Source organism: Triticum dicoccoides, unplaced genomic scaffold (assembly GCF_002162155.2).
Source record: "Triticum dicoccoides isolate Atlit2015 ecotype Zavitan unplaced genomic scaffold, WEW_v2.0 scaffold68397, whole genome shotgun sequence".
NCBI lineage: Eukaryota > Viridiplantae > Streptophyta > Magnoliopsida > Poales > Poaceae > Triticum > Triticum dicoccoides.
In genome coordinates this window covers 1-16,730 of record NW_021291742.1, presented here as the reverse complement: position 1 = coordinate 16,730, position 16,730 = coordinate 1, and the positions used below count along the sequence as shown (strand labels likewise).

The following is a 16,730-nucleotide window of genomic DNA, read 5'->3' as shown; positions in this document are numbered from 1 at the left end:
GGCGAGGCGGAGGCGACGAGGAATAGTAGAGGAGAATTGGGGGAGGAAGCAAAGGAGAGGGAATCAGGCCGCGCGGGGGCTAGATGAAAATAGCTTTAACTGTAGCGTGGGGAGGGAAAACGCGCTGCTGCTAAAATCCATAGTAGTAGCGCTGTTCGTAGAAGGGCGCTACTACTATACCTAGCACGTCGGGAACGGTGTGGCAATTATAGTAGTAGCGCTTTCTGTTCCTGCCGCGCTACTGCTAAGCGGGTAACAGTAGCGCGGTTCTGCCAGACGCGCTACTGCTAAGTAGCAGTAGCGCCTCATTTTAACAAGCGCTACTGGTAACATTATGTGTATAAGGTTTTCCCTAGTAGTGGATGCAGGGACGAACTCGGCCGATCGGCTGGTGCAGTCGAAGCAGACGAGGCAGCGGCAGCTCCTGGATGTCGTCTTGGGGCTCGGAGAGGATGATGGCTATGGCGTCGTCGACAGCAAGCTCTGGTGCGCGCCGATCAATTCGATCCAGGGTGAGAGAGAGGCAGAGCGGCGCGAGGGGGAAAGTGAGGGGATCGGTCGAGGTGGATCTAGGGTTTCCAGGGGACGCACTTATAGGGCTGGAGAGGTTACATGGAGGCCATCCATGGCCATGGCTCCACGGATGCTTGACACGCACGTCCTCGGTCTCCTCTGTGAACACAGAGGTGGAGGAAAGGCTGATGGTGGGCTGTGATGTGCACTGTAGCGTTGGGCTATAAGCCCATAGTGCACTTTCCTTTCCTTTTCATTCTTTTATTTTATTTTGGTTAAACCATAAAGCTCCTGTTTTATAATTAAAAGAGGTACCAAATGGATTTTGTTGATCCTGAGATTCGGCACATAAATACTATGCAATGTAACGATGACACACACATGTTTCTATTGTAATTTTCCGAAATGCATAAATATTTGTTTATTTTAGTAAGGCCAAAATAATTGCTGCTAGACCATTTAATAATTTCTAGGATTTTATTTGTGAGTCAAATGAAGTTGGATTCAACATGTGAATGATCAGGGGAAATTATATTGAAATCCGAACATTTTAGTTTTTGACATTTGAAAACTTTCCTTTTTTACTTTAATTTAAATTGGAATTTGAATTGTGATTTGGATCAAGTGAAGATTAGCAACAATAACATGATGACATGGCACCATTTAATGGGGGATTAATGTAGCATGGCACTCGGGGTGCTACAAATAGATTGAATTGTTACAAATGTAACTCACTTGTGATTAACCTTGTATCTAATTTTTCTTGTAACGTTCTATTTGGTGTAACTCAAAGCGCTTTGTAATTCCAGCAACTACCTTCCGCGCCCTTCTCCATACCAGGTATTTTTTTGGGAGGCACGGGACGAATCGGTTTTTGGAAAAACTCATAAATCTCGGTATTTTACCTCCCAAAGAATTCAATTGAATTTTGAATTCTATTTTATTGGGTATAAATATAAGTATGTAACATGTAAATCATCAAATATGGTAGAGCATGCCCTGGTGGGAAATACTCTTTACTTCCTGGGTGTATATACACCTCACATAGAAAATAATAATGATAATAATAAGTCACAAAAGTTTGGAACTTTTTTTACAATAAATTTGGCTTTATTTTGCACTAATTCAGTCTCTTTCTTTGGTTTTGCAACCAAGAGATGGTTAGTGTTCTGCAACCTTCGGGCTTATAACAATTGGGCATGCGACAAATATTTTTAAACAACCGCCTTCTTTGTTTCAGTGAATGGAATTTTGTCATGGAGCTTCCATTAATAGTCATTTGTGAATAACCGAGTGAATAAAATTCACGGGAAGGCAGTGGAACTAACTAACTAGTTTAGACTATCCGTATGAGTGACATACGTTTCCAAATTTCTTATATTATATATGGGATGGAATCCACCAAGATTAAGGTGTAGCTCGGCAACATCAAAGTAATACACCACAGGATTAAACTATTACAAATGTAACGCACTAGAGTTTCCCTCTGTATATTCACTGGCAATTTGTTGTTTCTTGGTACTCAAAGCGCTTTTTAATTTCACCAGCTCCATCCACATCGTTCAGGGTTCTCTTTTTTCTCAATACTAGTGTTTCTTTCCAGGAGGCGCTGAAAGAACCGATTGTAGGGACAACTCAAAAATCATCGAGTTTTACCGCCCGAATAATTCAAATGTTTTTGTGTATAAATAGTAAAATATACGTCTATGACCAGCATAACATCACATATGGTAGTGTGTGTGTGTGTGTTTGTGTGTGTGTGTACTCAGTCAGATATGCAAGGTCATGCTGAACTAAAAATTGATGTATTTGCCAATTTCATTTCATACAGTACCCAAACTGGGCAAATACATAAATCTCAAAAATATTAAATCCACTTAAATAATACATATAGCACCGAAACAAGGTAAATACATAAATCAAGAAAAATATCATATACATGTGAATCGTAAATATAGCACCGAGACAGGACAAATACATAAAGTTGTGAAAATATCAAATACAAGTGTGTGGTGGCTTATTTTAATTAGCAGCAACTCCACCACCAAGAGAACAACGCACACATCTACGCTTTCGCAAGTCTGCGTGTACATAGCTTAATGCAAGGTCTTCATGGCATAGGTCACACATCAGACCAAGTGATCTTGAACACTCCAATCTCCTCCTTGAGCCCCAGCGCCTTCCACACTGCCGGTGACGCATCTACATCATTGTATGGGCACGGTGGCTCGAAGTTGTGCTCGGAGTCGCAGCCGTACACCGAGTCACACTCGTCGACGACCTGGGCCAGCACGGCACGCCCGTTCCCGTTGATGCGGATCATCTTGTTGCACCTGCGCTTGCCGTCCAGGCGCAACCACCCCGTTGATAGCGCCACCACCAGCTCGGTGTCCTTGTGGAAGCGGCTGTCGCAGAACGATTTGCCGCCGCTGTCTCCACCTCGTGCGAAGCTGTTCAGAGTTACGATCGCTGGCGTGTCGGCCGACACCGGGGGCGAGCATCTGAATTGCGGGTAGCGGTGACCGTCTTTACAGCAGACCGAGCCGTGATCCCTATCGCAATCTCCGGATTTGCCATGCAGGAAGCCACTGATGTGGCACCTGCCGCGAAGATGTTTGGCCTCTGTAGTAACGTTCAAGCTGCTGCCCACGGACACACAGACACCATGGACGCGAAGCTGTGACAGGAGCATCACGAGAGCAAACATAGCTAATAGCTTCCTCAAGTTGGCCATGTCTGTGAGGTACTCACGTTGCATGCAAATCTGCAATTTGTGCTTGTGCGTTTGTGAGGATATATTGGTTCATCTTGTTCTTTATATAGGGCCCAAGCCCCAAGGAACATCAACTAGGTTATCTAATTCAGTCTCGTTTCTCCGGTTTTGTAACCCAAAGATGGTTGATGTTCTGCAACCTTCGGGCTTGTAACATTTGGGCGTGCAACATATACTTTTGAACAACCGTCTCTTCTTTATTTTATTGAATGAACTTTTGGCATGGAGCTTCCATTAATAGCCGAGGTGGAGGCATGCGTGAACATCCGAGTGAATGACATGCATAGTGAAGTAGTGTAAAGTAACTAGTTGAGACTATCTGTATCAAGAGTGATGTACGTTTACTACTGGTATTATATCTGGGGGATGGAAGCCGCCAAGATTAAGGTCTAGCTCGGTAACATCAGAATAATATAAAGATAGATTGAATTGTTACAAATGTAACTCACTTGTGATTAACCTTGTATCTAATATTTCTTGTAATGTTCTATTTGGTGTTACTCAAAGCGCTTTGTAATTCCCGCAGCTACCTTCCACGCCCTTCTCCATACCAGGTGTTTTTTTGGGCGGCACCGGAAGAATCGGTTTTTGGAAAAACTCAGAAATCTCGGTATTTTACCGCCCAAAGAATTCAAATGAATTTTGAATTCTATTTTATTGGGTATAAATATAAGTATGTAACCTGTAACTCATCAAATATAGTAGAGCATCCCCCGGTGGGAAATACCCTTTAGTTTCTGGGTGTATATACACCTCACACAGAAAATAATAATGATAATAATAAGCCACAAAACTTTGGAACTTTTTTTACAATAAATTTGACTTTCTTTTGCACTAATTCAGTCTCTTTCTTTGGTTTTGCAACCAACAGATGGTTGGTGTTCTGCAACCTTCGGGCATAGAACAATTGGGCGTGCCACACATATTTTTAAATAGCCGCCTGCTTTGTTTCAGTGAATGGAATTTTGACATGGAGCTTCCATTAATAGTCATTTGTGAATAACTGAGTGAATGAAATTCACGGGAAGGCGGTGCAACTAACTAACTAGTTTAGACTATCCGTATGAGTGACATACGTTTCCAAATTTCTTATATTATATATGGGATGGAATCCACCAAGATTAAGGTGTAGCTCGGCAACATCAAAGTAATACACCACAGGATTAAATTATTACAAATGTAACGCACTAGAGTTTCCCTCTGTATATTCACTGGCAATTTGTTGTTTGGTGGTATTCAAAGTGCTTTTTAATATCACCAGCTCCATCCACATCGTTTAGGGTTCTCTTTTTTCTCAATACTGGTGTTTCTTTCCAGGAGGCGCTGAAAGAACCGATTGTAGGGACAACTCAAAAATCATCGAGTTTTACCGCCCGAATAATTCAATGTTTTTGTGTATAAATAGTAAAATATATGTCTATGACCAGCATAACATCACATATGGTAGTGTGTGTGTGTGTTGTGTGTGTGTACTCAGTCATATATGCAAGGTCTTGCTGAACTAAAAATTGATGTATTTGCCAATTTCATTTCATACTATACCCAAACTGGGAAAATACATAAAACTCAAAAAATATTAAATCCACGTAAATAATACATATAGCACCGAAACAAGGTAAATACATAAATCAAGAAAAATATCATATACATGTGAATCGTAAATATAGCACCGAGACGGGACAAATACATAAAGTTGTGAAAATATCAAATAGAAGCGAGTGGTGGCTTATTTTAATTAGCAACAACTCCACCACCAAGAGAACAACGCACACATCTACGCTTCCGCATGTCTGCGTGTACATAGCTTAATGCAAGGTCTTCATGGCATCGCTCACACATCAGACCAAGTGATTTTGAACACTCCAATCTCCTCCTTGAGCCCCAGCGCCTTCCACACGGCCGGTGACGCGTCTACGTCATTGTATGGGCACGGTGGCTCGAAGTTGTGCTCGGCGTCGCAGCCGTACACCGAGTCGCACTCGTTGACGACCTTGGCCAACACGGCACGCCCGTTCCCGTTGATGCGGATCATCTTGTTGCTCCTGCGCTTGCCGTCCAGGCGCAACCACCCCGTTGACAGCGCCACCACCAGCTCGGTGTCCTTGTGGAAGCGATTGTCGCAGAACGATTTGCCGCCGCCGTCTCCACCTCGTGCGAAGCTGTTCAGAGTTAGGATCGCTGGCGTGTCAGCCGACACCGGGGGCGAGCACATGAATTGCAGGTAGCGGTGACCGTCTTTACAGCAGACCGAGCCGTGATCCCTGTTGCAGTCACCGAATTTGCCATGCGAGAAGCCACTGATGTGGCACCTGCCGCGAAGATGTTTGGCCTCTGTAGTAACGTTTGCGTTGCTGCTCATGGACACGGAGACACCTTGGACGCGAAGCTGTGACAGGAGCATCACAAGAGCAAACATAGCTAATAGCTTCTTCAAGTTAGCCATGTCTGTGAGGTACTCACGTTGCTTGCAAATCTGCAATTTGTGATTGTGCATTTGTGTGGATATATTGGTTGATCCATGTTCTTTATATAGGGCCCAAGCACCAAGAAACATCAACTGGGTTATCTAGTTCAGTCTCGTTTCTTCGGTTTTGTAACCCAGAGATGGTTGATGTTCTCCAACCTTCGGGCTTGTAACATTTGGGTGTGCAACATATACTTTTAAACAACCGTCTCTTCTTTATTTTATTGAATGAACTTTTGGCACGGAGCTTCCACTAATAGCCAAGGTGGAGGCATTCGTGAACATCCGAGTGAATGACATGCATAGTGAAGTAGTGTAAAGTAACTAGTTGAAACTATCTGTATCAAGAGTGATGTACGTTTCCTACTTGTATTATATCTGGGGATGGAAGCCGCCAAGATAAAGGTCTAGCTCGGTAACATCAGAATAACATAAAGATAGATTGAATTGTTACAAATGTAACTCACTTGTGATTAACCTTGTATCTAATTTTTCTCTTAATGTTCTATTTGGTGTTACTCAAAGCGCTTTGTAATTCCAGCAGCTACCTTCCACGCCCTTCTCTATACCAGGTATTTTTTGGGAGGCACCGAAAGAATCGGTTTTTGGAAAAACTCATAAGTCTCAGTATTTTACCTCCCAAAGAATTCAACTGAATTTTGAATTCTATTTTATTGGGTATAAATATAAGTATGTAACTTGTAAATCATCAAATATGGTAGAGCATGCCCTGGTGGGAAATACCCTTTAGTTCCTGGGTGTATATACACCTCACGTAGAAAATAATAATGATAATAATAAGTCACAAAAGTTTGGAACCTTTTTACAATAAATTTGACTTTCTTTTGCTCTAATGCAGTCTCTTTCTTTTGTTTTGCAACCAACAGATGGTTGGTGTTCTGCAACCTTCGGGCTTATAACAATTGGGTGTGCGACAAATATTTTTAAACAACCGCCTTCTTTGTTTCAGTGAATGGAATTTTGGCATGGAGCTTCCATTAATAGTCATTTGTGAATAACAGAGTGAATGAAATTCACATGAAGGCAGTGCAACTAACTAACTAGTTTAGACTATCCGTATGAGTGACATACATTTGCAAATTTCTTATATTATATACGGGATGGAATCCACCAAGATTAAGGTGTAGCTCGGCAACATCAAAGTAATACACCACAGGATTAAATTATTACAAATGAAACGCACTAGAGTTTCCCTCTGTATATTCACTGGCAATTTGTTGTTTCGTGGTACTCAAAGGGCTTTTCAATTTCACTAGCTCCATCCAGATCGTTTAGGGTTCCCTTTTTTCTCAATACTGGTGTTTCTTTCCAGGAGGCGCTGAAAGAACCGATTGTAGGGACAACTCAAAAATCATCGAGTTTTACCGCCCGAATAATTCAATGTTTTTGTGTATAAATAGTAAAATATATATCTATGACCAGCATAACATCACATCTGGTAGTGCGTGTGTACTCAGTCATATATGCAAGGTCTTGCTGAACTGAAAGTTGATGTATTTGCCAATTTCATTTCATACTATACCCAAACTGGGAAATACATCAATCTCAAAAAATATTAAATCCACATAAATAATACATATAGCACCGAAACAACGTAAATACATAAATCAAGAAAAATATCATATACATGTGAATCGTAAATATAGCACCGAGACGGGACAAATACATAAAGTTGTGAAAATATCAAATACAATCGAGTGGTGGCTTATTTTAATTAGCAGCAACTCCACCACCAAGAGAAAAACGCACACATCTACGCTTCCGCATGTCTGCATGTACATAGCTTAATACAAGGTCTTCATGGCATCGCTCACACATCAGACCAAGTGATCTTGAACACTCCAATCTCCTCCTTGAGCCCCAGCGCCTTCCACACGGCCGGTGACGCGTCTACATTATTGTATGGGCACGGTGGCTCGAAGTTTTGCTCGGCGTCGCAGCCGTACAGCGAGTCGCACTCGTCGACGACCTTGGCCAGCACGGCACGCCCGTTCCCGTTGATGCGGATAATCTTGTTGCACCTGCGCTTGCCGTCCAGGCGCAACCACCCCGTTGACAGCGCCACCACCAGCTCGGTGTCCTTGTGGAAGCGGTTGTCGCAGAACGATTTGCCGCTGCTGTCTCCACCTCGTGCGAAGCTGTTCAGAGTTAGGATCGCCGGCGTGTCGGCCGATACCGGGGGCGAGCACCTGAATTGCGGGTAGCGATGACCGTCTTTACAGCAGACCGAGCCGTGATCCCTGTTGCAGTCACCGTATTTGCCATGCAGGAAGCCACTGATGTGGCACCTGCCACGAAGATGTTTGGCTTCTGTAGTAACGTTCGCGCTACTGCTCACGGACACTGTTTCGTTATTTCACCAGCTCCATCCACATCGTTTAGGGTTCTCTTTTTTCTCAATACTGGTGTTTCTTTCCAGGAGGCGCTGAAAGAACCGATTGTAGGGACAACTCAAAAATCATCGAGTTTTACCGCCCGAATAATTCAATGTTTTTGTGTATAAATAGTAAAATATATATCTATGACCAGCATAACATCACATATGGTAGTGCGTGTGTACTCAGTCATATATGCAAGGTCTTGCTGAACTAAAAATTGATGTATTTGCCAATTTCAATTCATACTGTACCCAAACTAGGAAATACATAAATCTCAATAAATATTAAATCCACATAAATAATACATATAGCACCGAAACAACGTAAATACATAAATCAAGAAAAATATCATATACATGTGAATCGTAAATATAGCACCGAGACGGGACAAATACATAAAGTTGTGAAAATATCAAATACAAGCGAGTGGTGGCTTATTTTAATTAGCAGCAACTCCACCACCAAGAGAACAACGCACACATCTACGCTTCCGCATGTCTGCGTGTACATAGCTTAATGCAAGGTTTTCATGGCATCGCTTACACATCAGACCAAGTGATCTTGAACACTCCAATCTCCTCCTTGAGCCCCAGCGCCTTCCACACGGCCGGTGACGCATCTACGTCATTGTATGGGCACGGTGGCTCGAAGTTGTGCTCGGCGTCGCAGCCGTACAGCGAGTCGCATTCGTCGACGACCTTCGCCAGCACGGCACGCCCGTTCCCGTTGATGCGGATCATCTTGTTGCACCTGCGCTTGCCATCCAGGCGCAACCACCCCGTTGACAGCGCCACCACCATCTCGGTGTCCTTGTGGAAGCGGTTGTCGCAGAATGATTTGCCGCCGCCGTCTCCACCTCGTGCGAAGCTGTTCAGAGTTAGGATCGCCGGCGTGTCGGCCGACACCGGGGGCGAGCACCTGAATTGCGGGTAGCGGTGACCGTCTTTACAGCAGACCGAGCCGTGATCCCTGTTGCAGTCACCGGATTTGCCATGCAGGAAGCCACTGATGTGGCACCTTCCACGAAGATGTTTGGCCTCTGTAGTAACGTTCGCGCAGCTGCTCACGGACACGGAGACACCATGGACGCGAAGCTGTGACAGGAGCATCACAAGAGCATACATAGCTAATAGCTTCTTCAAGTTAGCCATGTTTGTGAGGTACTCACGTTGCTTGCAAATCTGCAATTTGTGATTGTGCATTTGTGTGGATATATTGGTTGATCCTTGTTCTTTATATAGGGCCCAAGCCCCAAGGAACATCAACTGGGTTATCTAATTCAGTCTCGTTTCTTCGGTTTTGCAACCCAGAGATGGTTGATGTTCTGCAACCTTTGGGCTTGTAACATTTGGGCGTGCAACATATACTTTTAAACAACCGTCTCTTCTTTATTTTATCGAATGAGCTTTTGGCACGGAGCTTCCACTAATAGCCGAGGTGGAGGCATTCGTGAACATCCGAGTGAATGACATGCATAGTGAAGTAGTGTAAAGTAACTAGTTGAGACTATCTGTATCAAGAGTGAGGTACGTTTCCTACTTGTATTATATCTGGGGGATGGAAGCCGTCAAGATTAAGGTCTAGCTCGGTAACATCAGAATAACATAAAGATAGATTGAGTTGTTACAAATGTAACTCACTTGTGATTAACCTTGTATCTAATTTTTCTCTTAATGTTCTATTTGGTGTTACTCAAAGCGCTTTGTAATTCCAGCAGCTACCTTCCACGCCCTTCTCTATACCAGGTATTTTTATTGGGAGGCACCGGAAGAATCGCTTTTTGGGAAAACTCATAAATCTCGGTATTTTACCTCCCAAAGAATTCAATTGAATTTTGAATTCTATTTTATTGGGTATAAATATAAGTATGTAACCTGTAAATCATCAAATATGGTAGAGCATGCCCTGGTGGGAAATACCCTTTAGTTCCTGGGTGTATATACACCTCACATAGAAAATAATAATGATAATAATAAGTCACAAAAGTTTGGAACTTTTTTTTACAATAAATTTGACTTTCTTTTGCTCTAATTCAGTCTCTTTCTTTGGTTTTGCAACCAACAGATGGTTGGTGTTCTGCAACCTTCGCGCTTATAACAATTGGGCGTGCAACAAATATTTTTAAACAGCCGCCTTCTTTGTTTCAGTGAATGGAAATTTGGCATGGAGCTTCCATTAATAGTCATTTGTGAATAACCGAGTGAATGAAATTCACGGGAAGGCAGTGCAACTAACTAACTAGGTTACACTATCCGTATGAGTGACATATGTTTGCAAATTTCTTATATTATGTATGGGATGGAATCCGCCAAGATTAAAATGTAGCTCGGCAACATCAAAGTAATACACCACTGGATTAAATTATTACAAATGTAACGCATTAGAGTTTCCCTCTGTATATTCACTGGCAATTTGTTGTTTCGTGGTACTCAAAGCGCTTTTTAATTTCACCAGCTCCATCCACATCGTTTAGGGTTCTCTTTTTTCTCAATACTGGTGTATCTTTCCAGGAGGCGCTGAAAGAACCGATTGTAGGGACAACTCAAAAATCATCGAGTTTTACCGCCCGAATAATTCAATGTTTTTGTGTATAAATAGTAAAATAGATATCTATGACCAACATAACATCACATATGGTAGTGCGTGTGTACTCAGTCATATATGCAAGGTCTTGCTGAACTAAAAATTGATGTATTTGCCAATTTCATTTCATACTGTACCCAAACTGGTAAATACATAAATCTCAAAAATATTAAATCCACATAAATAATACATATAGCACCAAAACAACGTAAATACATAAATAAACAAAAATATCATATACATGTGAATCGTAAATATAGCACCGAGACGGGACAAATAAATAAAGTTGTGAAAATATCAAATACAAGCGAGTGGTGGCTTATTTTAATTAGCAGCAACTCGACCACCAAGAGAACAACGCACACATCTACGTTTCCGCATGTCTGCGTGTACATAGCTTAATGCAAGGTTTTCATGGCATCGCTCACACATCAGACCAAGTGATCTTGAACACTCCAATCTCCTCCTTGAGCCCCAGCGCCCTCCACACGGCAGGTGACGCGTCTACGTCATTGTATGGGCACGGTGGCTCGAAGTTGTGCTCGGCGTCGCAGCCGTACACCGAGTCGCACTCGTCTACGACCTTGGCCAGCACGGCACGCCCGTTCCCGTTGATGCGGATCATCTTGTTGCACTTGCGCTTGCCGTCTAGGCGCAACCACCCCGTTGACAGCGCCACCACCAGCTCGGTGTCCTTGTGGAAGCGGTTATCGCAGAACGATTTGCCGCCGCCGTCTCCACCTCGTGCGAAGCTGTTCAGAGTTAGGATCGCCGGCGTGTCGGCCGACACCGGGGGCGAGCACCTGAATTGCGGGTAGTGGTGACCGTCTTTACAGCAGACCGAGCCGTGATCCCTGTTGTAGTCACCGGATTTGCCATGCAGGAAGCCACTGATGTGGCACCTTCCACGAAGATGTTTGGCCTCTGTAGTAACGTTCGCGCTGCTGCTCACGGACACGGAGACACCATGGACGCGAAGCTGTGACAAGATCATCATAAGAGCAAACATAGCTAATAGATTCTTCAAGTTAGCCATGTCTGTGAGGTACTCACGTTGCTTGCAAATCTGCAATTTGTGATTGTGCATTTGTGTGGATATATTGGTTGATCCATGTTCTTTATATAGGGCCCAAGCCCCAAGGAACATCAACTGGGTTATCTAATTCAGTCTCGTTTCTTCGGTTTTGTAACCCAGAGATGGTTGATGTTCTGCAACCTTCGGGCTTTTAACATTTGGGCGTGCAACATATACTTTTAAACAACCGTCTCTTCTTTATTTTATTGAATGAACTTTTGGCACGGAGCTTCCACTAATAGCCGAGGTGGAGGCATTCGTGAACATCCGAGTGAATGACATGCATAGTGAAGTAGTGTAAAGTAACTAGTTGAGACTATCTGTATCAAGAGTGATGCACGTTTCCTACTTGTATTATATCTGGGGGATGGAAGCCGCCAAGATTAAGGTCTAGCTCGGTAACATCAGAATAACATAAAGATAGATTGAATTGTTACACATGTAACTCACTTGTGATTAACCTTGTATCTAATTTTTCTCTTAATGTTCTATTTGGTGTTACTCAAAGCGCTTTGTAATTCCAGCAGCTACCTTCCACGCCCTTCTCCATACCAGGTATTTTTTTGGGAGGCACCGGAAGAATCGGTTTTTGGAAAAACTCATAAATCTCGGTATTTTACCTCCCAAAGAATTCAATTGAATTTTCAATTCTATTTTATTGCGTATAAATATAACTATGTAACCTGTAAATCATCAAATATGCTAGAGCATGCCCTGGTGGGAAATACCCTTTAGTTCCTGGGTGTATATACACCTCACGTAGAAAATAATAATGATAATAATAAGTCACAAAACTTTGGAACTTTTTTTACAATAAATTTGACTTTCTTTTGCTCTAATTCAGTCTCTTTCTTTTGTTTTGCAACCAACAGATTGTTGGTGTTCTGCAACCTTCGGGCATATAACAATTGGGCGTGCGACAAATATTTTTAAACAGCCGCCTTCTTTGTTTCAGTGAATGGAATTTTGGCATGGAGCTTCCATTAATAGTCATTTGTGAATAACCGAGTGAATAAAATTCACGGGAGGGCAGTGCAACTAACTAACTAGTTTTGACTATCCGTATGAGTGACATACGTTTGCAAATTTCTTATATTATATATGGGATGGAATCCGCCAAGATTAAAATGTAGCTCGGCAACATCAAAGTAATACACCACTGGATTAAATTATTACAAATGTAACGCACTAGAGTTTCCCTCTGTATATTCACTGGCAATTTGTTGTTTCGTGGTACTCAAAGCACTTTTTAATTTCACCAGCTCCATCCACATCGTTTAGGGTTCTCTTTTTTCTCAATACTGGTGTTTCTTTCCAGGAGGCGCTGAAAGAACCGATTGTAGGGACAACTCAAAAATCATCGAGTTTTACCGCCCGAATAATTCAATGTTTTTGTGTATAAATAGTAAAATAGATATCTATGACCAGCATAACATCACATATGGTAGTGCGTGTGTACTCAGTCATATATGCAAGGTCTTGCTGAACTAAAAATTGATGTATTTGCCAATTTCATTTAATACTGTACCCAAACTGGGAAATACATAAATCTCAAAAAATATTAAATCCACATAAATAATACATCTAGCACCGAAACAACGTAAATACATAAGTCAACAAAAATATCATATACATGTGAATCGTAAATATAGCACCGAGACGGGACAAATACATAAAGTTGTGAAAATATCAAATACAAGCGAGTGGTGGCTTATTTTAATTAGCAGCAACTCCACCACCAAGAGAACAACGCACACATCTACGTTTCCGCATGTCTGCATGTACATAGCTTAATGCAAGGTTTTCATGGCATCGCTCACACATCAGACCAAGTGATCTTGAACACTCCAATCTCCTCCTTGAGCCCCAGCGCCTTCCACACGGCCGGTGACGCGTCTACGTCATTGTATGGGCACGGTGGCTCGAAGTTGTGCTCGGCGTCGCAGCCGTACACCGAGTCGCACTCGTCGACGACCTTGGCCAGCACGGCACGCCCGTTCCCGTTGATGCGGATCATCTTGTTGCACCTGCGCTTGCCGTCCAGGCGCAACCACCCCGTTGACAGCGCCACCACCAGCTCGGTGTCCTTGTGGAAGCGGTTGTCGCAGAACGATTTGCCGCCGCCGTCTCCACCTTGTGCGAAGCTGTTCAGAGTTAGGATCGCTGGCGTGTCGGCCGACACCGGGGGCGAGCACCTGAATTGCGGGTAGCGGTGACCGTCTTTACAGCAGACCGAGCCGTGATCCCTGTTGCAGTCACCGGCTTTGCCATGCAGGAAGCCACTGATGTGGCACCTTCCGTGAAGATGTTTGGCCTCTGTAGTAACGTTCGCGCTGCTGCTCACGGACACGGAGACACCATGGACGCGAAGCTGTGACAGGAGCATCACAAGAGCAAACATAGCTAATAGCTTCTTCAATTTAGCCATGTCTGTGAGGTAGTCACGTTGCTTGCAAATCTGTAATTTGTGATTGTGCATTTGTGTGGATATATTGGTTGATCCATGTTCTTTATATAGGGCCCAAGCCCCAAGGAACATCAACTGGGTTATCTAATTCAGTCTCGTTTCTTCGGTTTTGTAACCCAGAGATGGTTGATGTTCTGCAACCTTCGGGCTTTTAACATTTGGGTGTGCAACATTTACTTTTAAACAACCGTCTCTTCTTTATTTTATTGAATGAACTTTTGGCACGGAGCTTCCACTAATAGCCGAGGTGGAGGCATTCGTGAACATCCGAGTGAATGACATGCATAGTGAAGTAGTGTAAAGTAACTAGTTGAGACTATCTGTATCAAGAGTGATGTACGTTTCCTATTTGTATTATATATGGGGGATGGAAGCCACCAAGATTAAGGTCTAGCTCGGTAACATCAGAATAATATAAAGATATATTGAATTGTTACAAATGTAACTCACTTGTGATTAACCTTGTATCTAATTTTTCTCTTAATGTACTATTTGGTGTTACTCAAAGCGCTTTGTAATTCCAGCAGCTACCTTCCACGCCCTTCTCCATACCAGGTATTTTTTTGGGAGGCACCGGAAGAATCGGTTTTTGGAAAAACTCATAAATCTCGGTATTTTACCTCCCAAAGAATTCAATTGAATTTTGAATTCTATTTTATTGCGTATAAATATAAGTATGTAACCTGTAAATCATCAAATATGGTAGAGCATGCCCTGGTGGGAAATACCCTTTAGTTCCTAGGTGTATATACACCTCACGTAGAAAATAATAATGATAATAATAAGTCACAAAACTTTGGAACTTTTTTTACAATAAATTTGACTTTCTTTTGCTCTAATTCAGTCTCTTTCTTTGGTTTTGCAACCAACATATTGTTGGTGTTCTGCAACCTTCGGGCATATAACAATTGGGCGTGCCATAAATATTTTTAAACAGCCGCCTTCTTTGTTTCAGTGAATGGAATTTGGCATGGAGCTTCCATTAATAGTCATTTGTGAATAACCGAGTGAATAAAATTCACGGGAAGGCAGTGCAACTAACTAACTAGTTTTGACTATCCGTATGTGTGACATACGTTTGCAAATTTCTTATATTATATATGGGATGGAATCCACCAAGATTAAAGTGTAGCTCGGCAACATCAAAGTAATACACCACAGGATTAAATTATTACAAATGTAACGCACTAGAGTTTCCCTCTGTATATTCACTGGCAATTTGTTGTTTCGTGGTACTCAAAGCACTTTTTAATTTCACCAGCTCCATCCACATCGTTTAGGGTTCTCTTTTTTCTCAATACTGGTGTTTCTTTCCAGGAGGCGCTGAAAGAACCGATTGTAGGGACAACTCAAAAATCATCGAGTTTTACCGCCCGAATAATTCAATGTTTCTGTGTATAAATAGTAAAATAGATATCTATGACCAGCATAACATCACATATGGTAGTGCGTGTGTACTCAGTCATATATGCAAGGTCTTGCTGAACTAAAAACTGATGTATTTGCCAATTTCATTTCATACTGTACCCAAACTGGGAAATACATAAATCTCAAAAAATATTAAATCCACATAAATAATACATCTAGCACCGAAACAACGTAAATACATAAATCAACAAAAATATCATATACATGTGAATCGTAAATATAGCACCGAGACGGGACAAATACATAAAGTTGTGAAAATATCAAATACAAGCGAGTGGTGGCTTATTTTAATTAGCAGCAACTCCACCATCAAGAGAACAACGCACACATCTACGTTTCCGCATGTCTGCGTATACATAGCTTAATGCAAGGTTTTCATGGCATCGCTCACACATCAGACCAAGTGATCTTGAACACTCCAATCTCCTCCTTGAGCCCGAGCGCCTTCCACACGGCCGGTGACGCGTCTACGTCATTGTATGGGCACGGTGGCTCGAAGTTGTGCTCGGCGTCGCAGCCGTACACCGAGTCGCACTCGTCGACGACCTTGGCCAGCACGGCACGCCCGTTCCCGTAGATGCGGATCATCTTGTTGCACCTGCGCTTGCCGTCCAGGCGCAACCACCCCGTTGACAGCGCCACCACCAGCTCGGTGTCCTTGTGGAAGCGGTTGTCGCAGAACGATTTGCCGCCGCCGTCTCCACCTCGTGCGAAGCTGTTCAGAGTTAGGATCGCTGGCGTGTCGGCCGACACCAGGGGCGAGCACCTGAATTGCGGGTAGCGGTGACCCTCTTTACAGCAGACCGAGCCGTGATCCCTGTTGCAGTCACCGGCTTTGCCATGCAGGAAGCCACTGATGTGGCACCTTCCGTGAAGATGTTTGGCCTCTGTAGTAACGTTCGCGCTGCTGCTCACGGACACGGAGACACCATGGACGCGAAGCTGTGACAGGAGCATCACAAGAGCAAACATAGCTAATAGCTTCTTCAATTTAGCCATGTCTGTGAGGTACTCACGTTGCTTGCAAA

At 42.9% G+C, this 16,730-nt stretch overlaps 7 protein-coding genes across 7 annotated transcripts; all 7 read right to left on the bottom strand.

The window, feature by feature from the left end:
- Nucleotides 1-2,635: 2,635 nt before the first annotated feature.
- Nucleotides 2,636-3,247, bottom strand: LOC119347459 (putative ripening-related protein 4). The gene has a single exon (XM_037616194.1). It carries the CDS (start codon nucleotides 3,245-3,247, stop codon nucleotides 2,636-2,638), a length of 612 nt encoding a protein of 203 aa, XP_037472091.1.
- Nucleotides 3,248-5,117: 1,870 nt separating this feature from the next.
- On the bottom strand, nucleotides 5,118-5,729 carry LOC119347456 (putative ripening-related protein 4). Its single transcript, XM_037616190.1, has one exon. It carries the CDS (start codon nucleotides 5,727-5,729, stop codon nucleotides 5,118-5,120), a length of 612 nt encoding a protein of 203 aa, XP_037472087.1.
- Nucleotides 5,730-7,581: 1,852 nt separating this feature from the next.
- LOC119347463 (putative ripening-related protein 4) lies at nucleotides 7,582-8,233 on the bottom strand. The gene is made up of 2 exons (XM_037616197.1): nucleotides 8,175-8,233; nucleotides 7,582-8,059 (listed from the first exon to the last, which is right to left on the bottom strand). The coding sequence occupies exons 1-2, from the start codon at nucleotides 8,231-8,233 to the stop codon at nucleotides 7,582-7,584; spliced, it is 537 nt and encodes a 178-aa protein (XP_037472094.1).
- A 455-nt stretch (nucleotides 8,234-8,688) lies between these two features.
- On the bottom strand, nucleotides 8,689-9,300 carry LOC119347454 (putative ripening-related protein 4). The gene has a single exon (XM_037616189.1). The coding sequence runs from the start codon at nucleotides 9,298-9,300 to the stop codon at nucleotides 8,689-8,691; it is 612 nt and encodes a 203-aa protein (XP_037472086.1).
- Nucleotides 9,301-11,156: 1,856 nt separating this feature from the next.
- On the bottom strand, nucleotides 11,157-11,768 carry LOC119347457 (putative ripening-related protein 4). The gene has a single exon (XM_037616191.1). The coding sequence runs from the start codon at nucleotides 11,766-11,768 to the stop codon at nucleotides 11,157-11,159; it is 612 nt and encodes a 203-aa protein (XP_037472088.1).
- Nucleotides 11,769-13,623: 1,855 nt separating this feature from the next.
- LOC119347453 (putative ripening-related protein 4) lies at nucleotides 13,624-14,235 on the bottom strand. Its single transcript, XM_037616188.1, has one exon. The coding sequence runs from the start codon at nucleotides 14,233-14,235 to the stop codon at nucleotides 13,624-13,626; it is 612 nt and encodes a 203-aa protein (XP_037472085.1).
- A 1,854-nt stretch (nucleotides 14,236-16,089) lies between these two features.
- On the bottom strand, nucleotides 16,090-16,701 carry LOC119347460 (putative ripening-related protein 4). The gene has a single exon (XM_037616195.1). The coding sequence runs from the start codon at nucleotides 16,699-16,701 to the stop codon at nucleotides 16,090-16,092; it is 612 nt and encodes a 203-aa protein (XP_037472092.1).
- Between the last annotated feature and the right edge of the window lie 29 nt (nucleotides 16,702-16,730).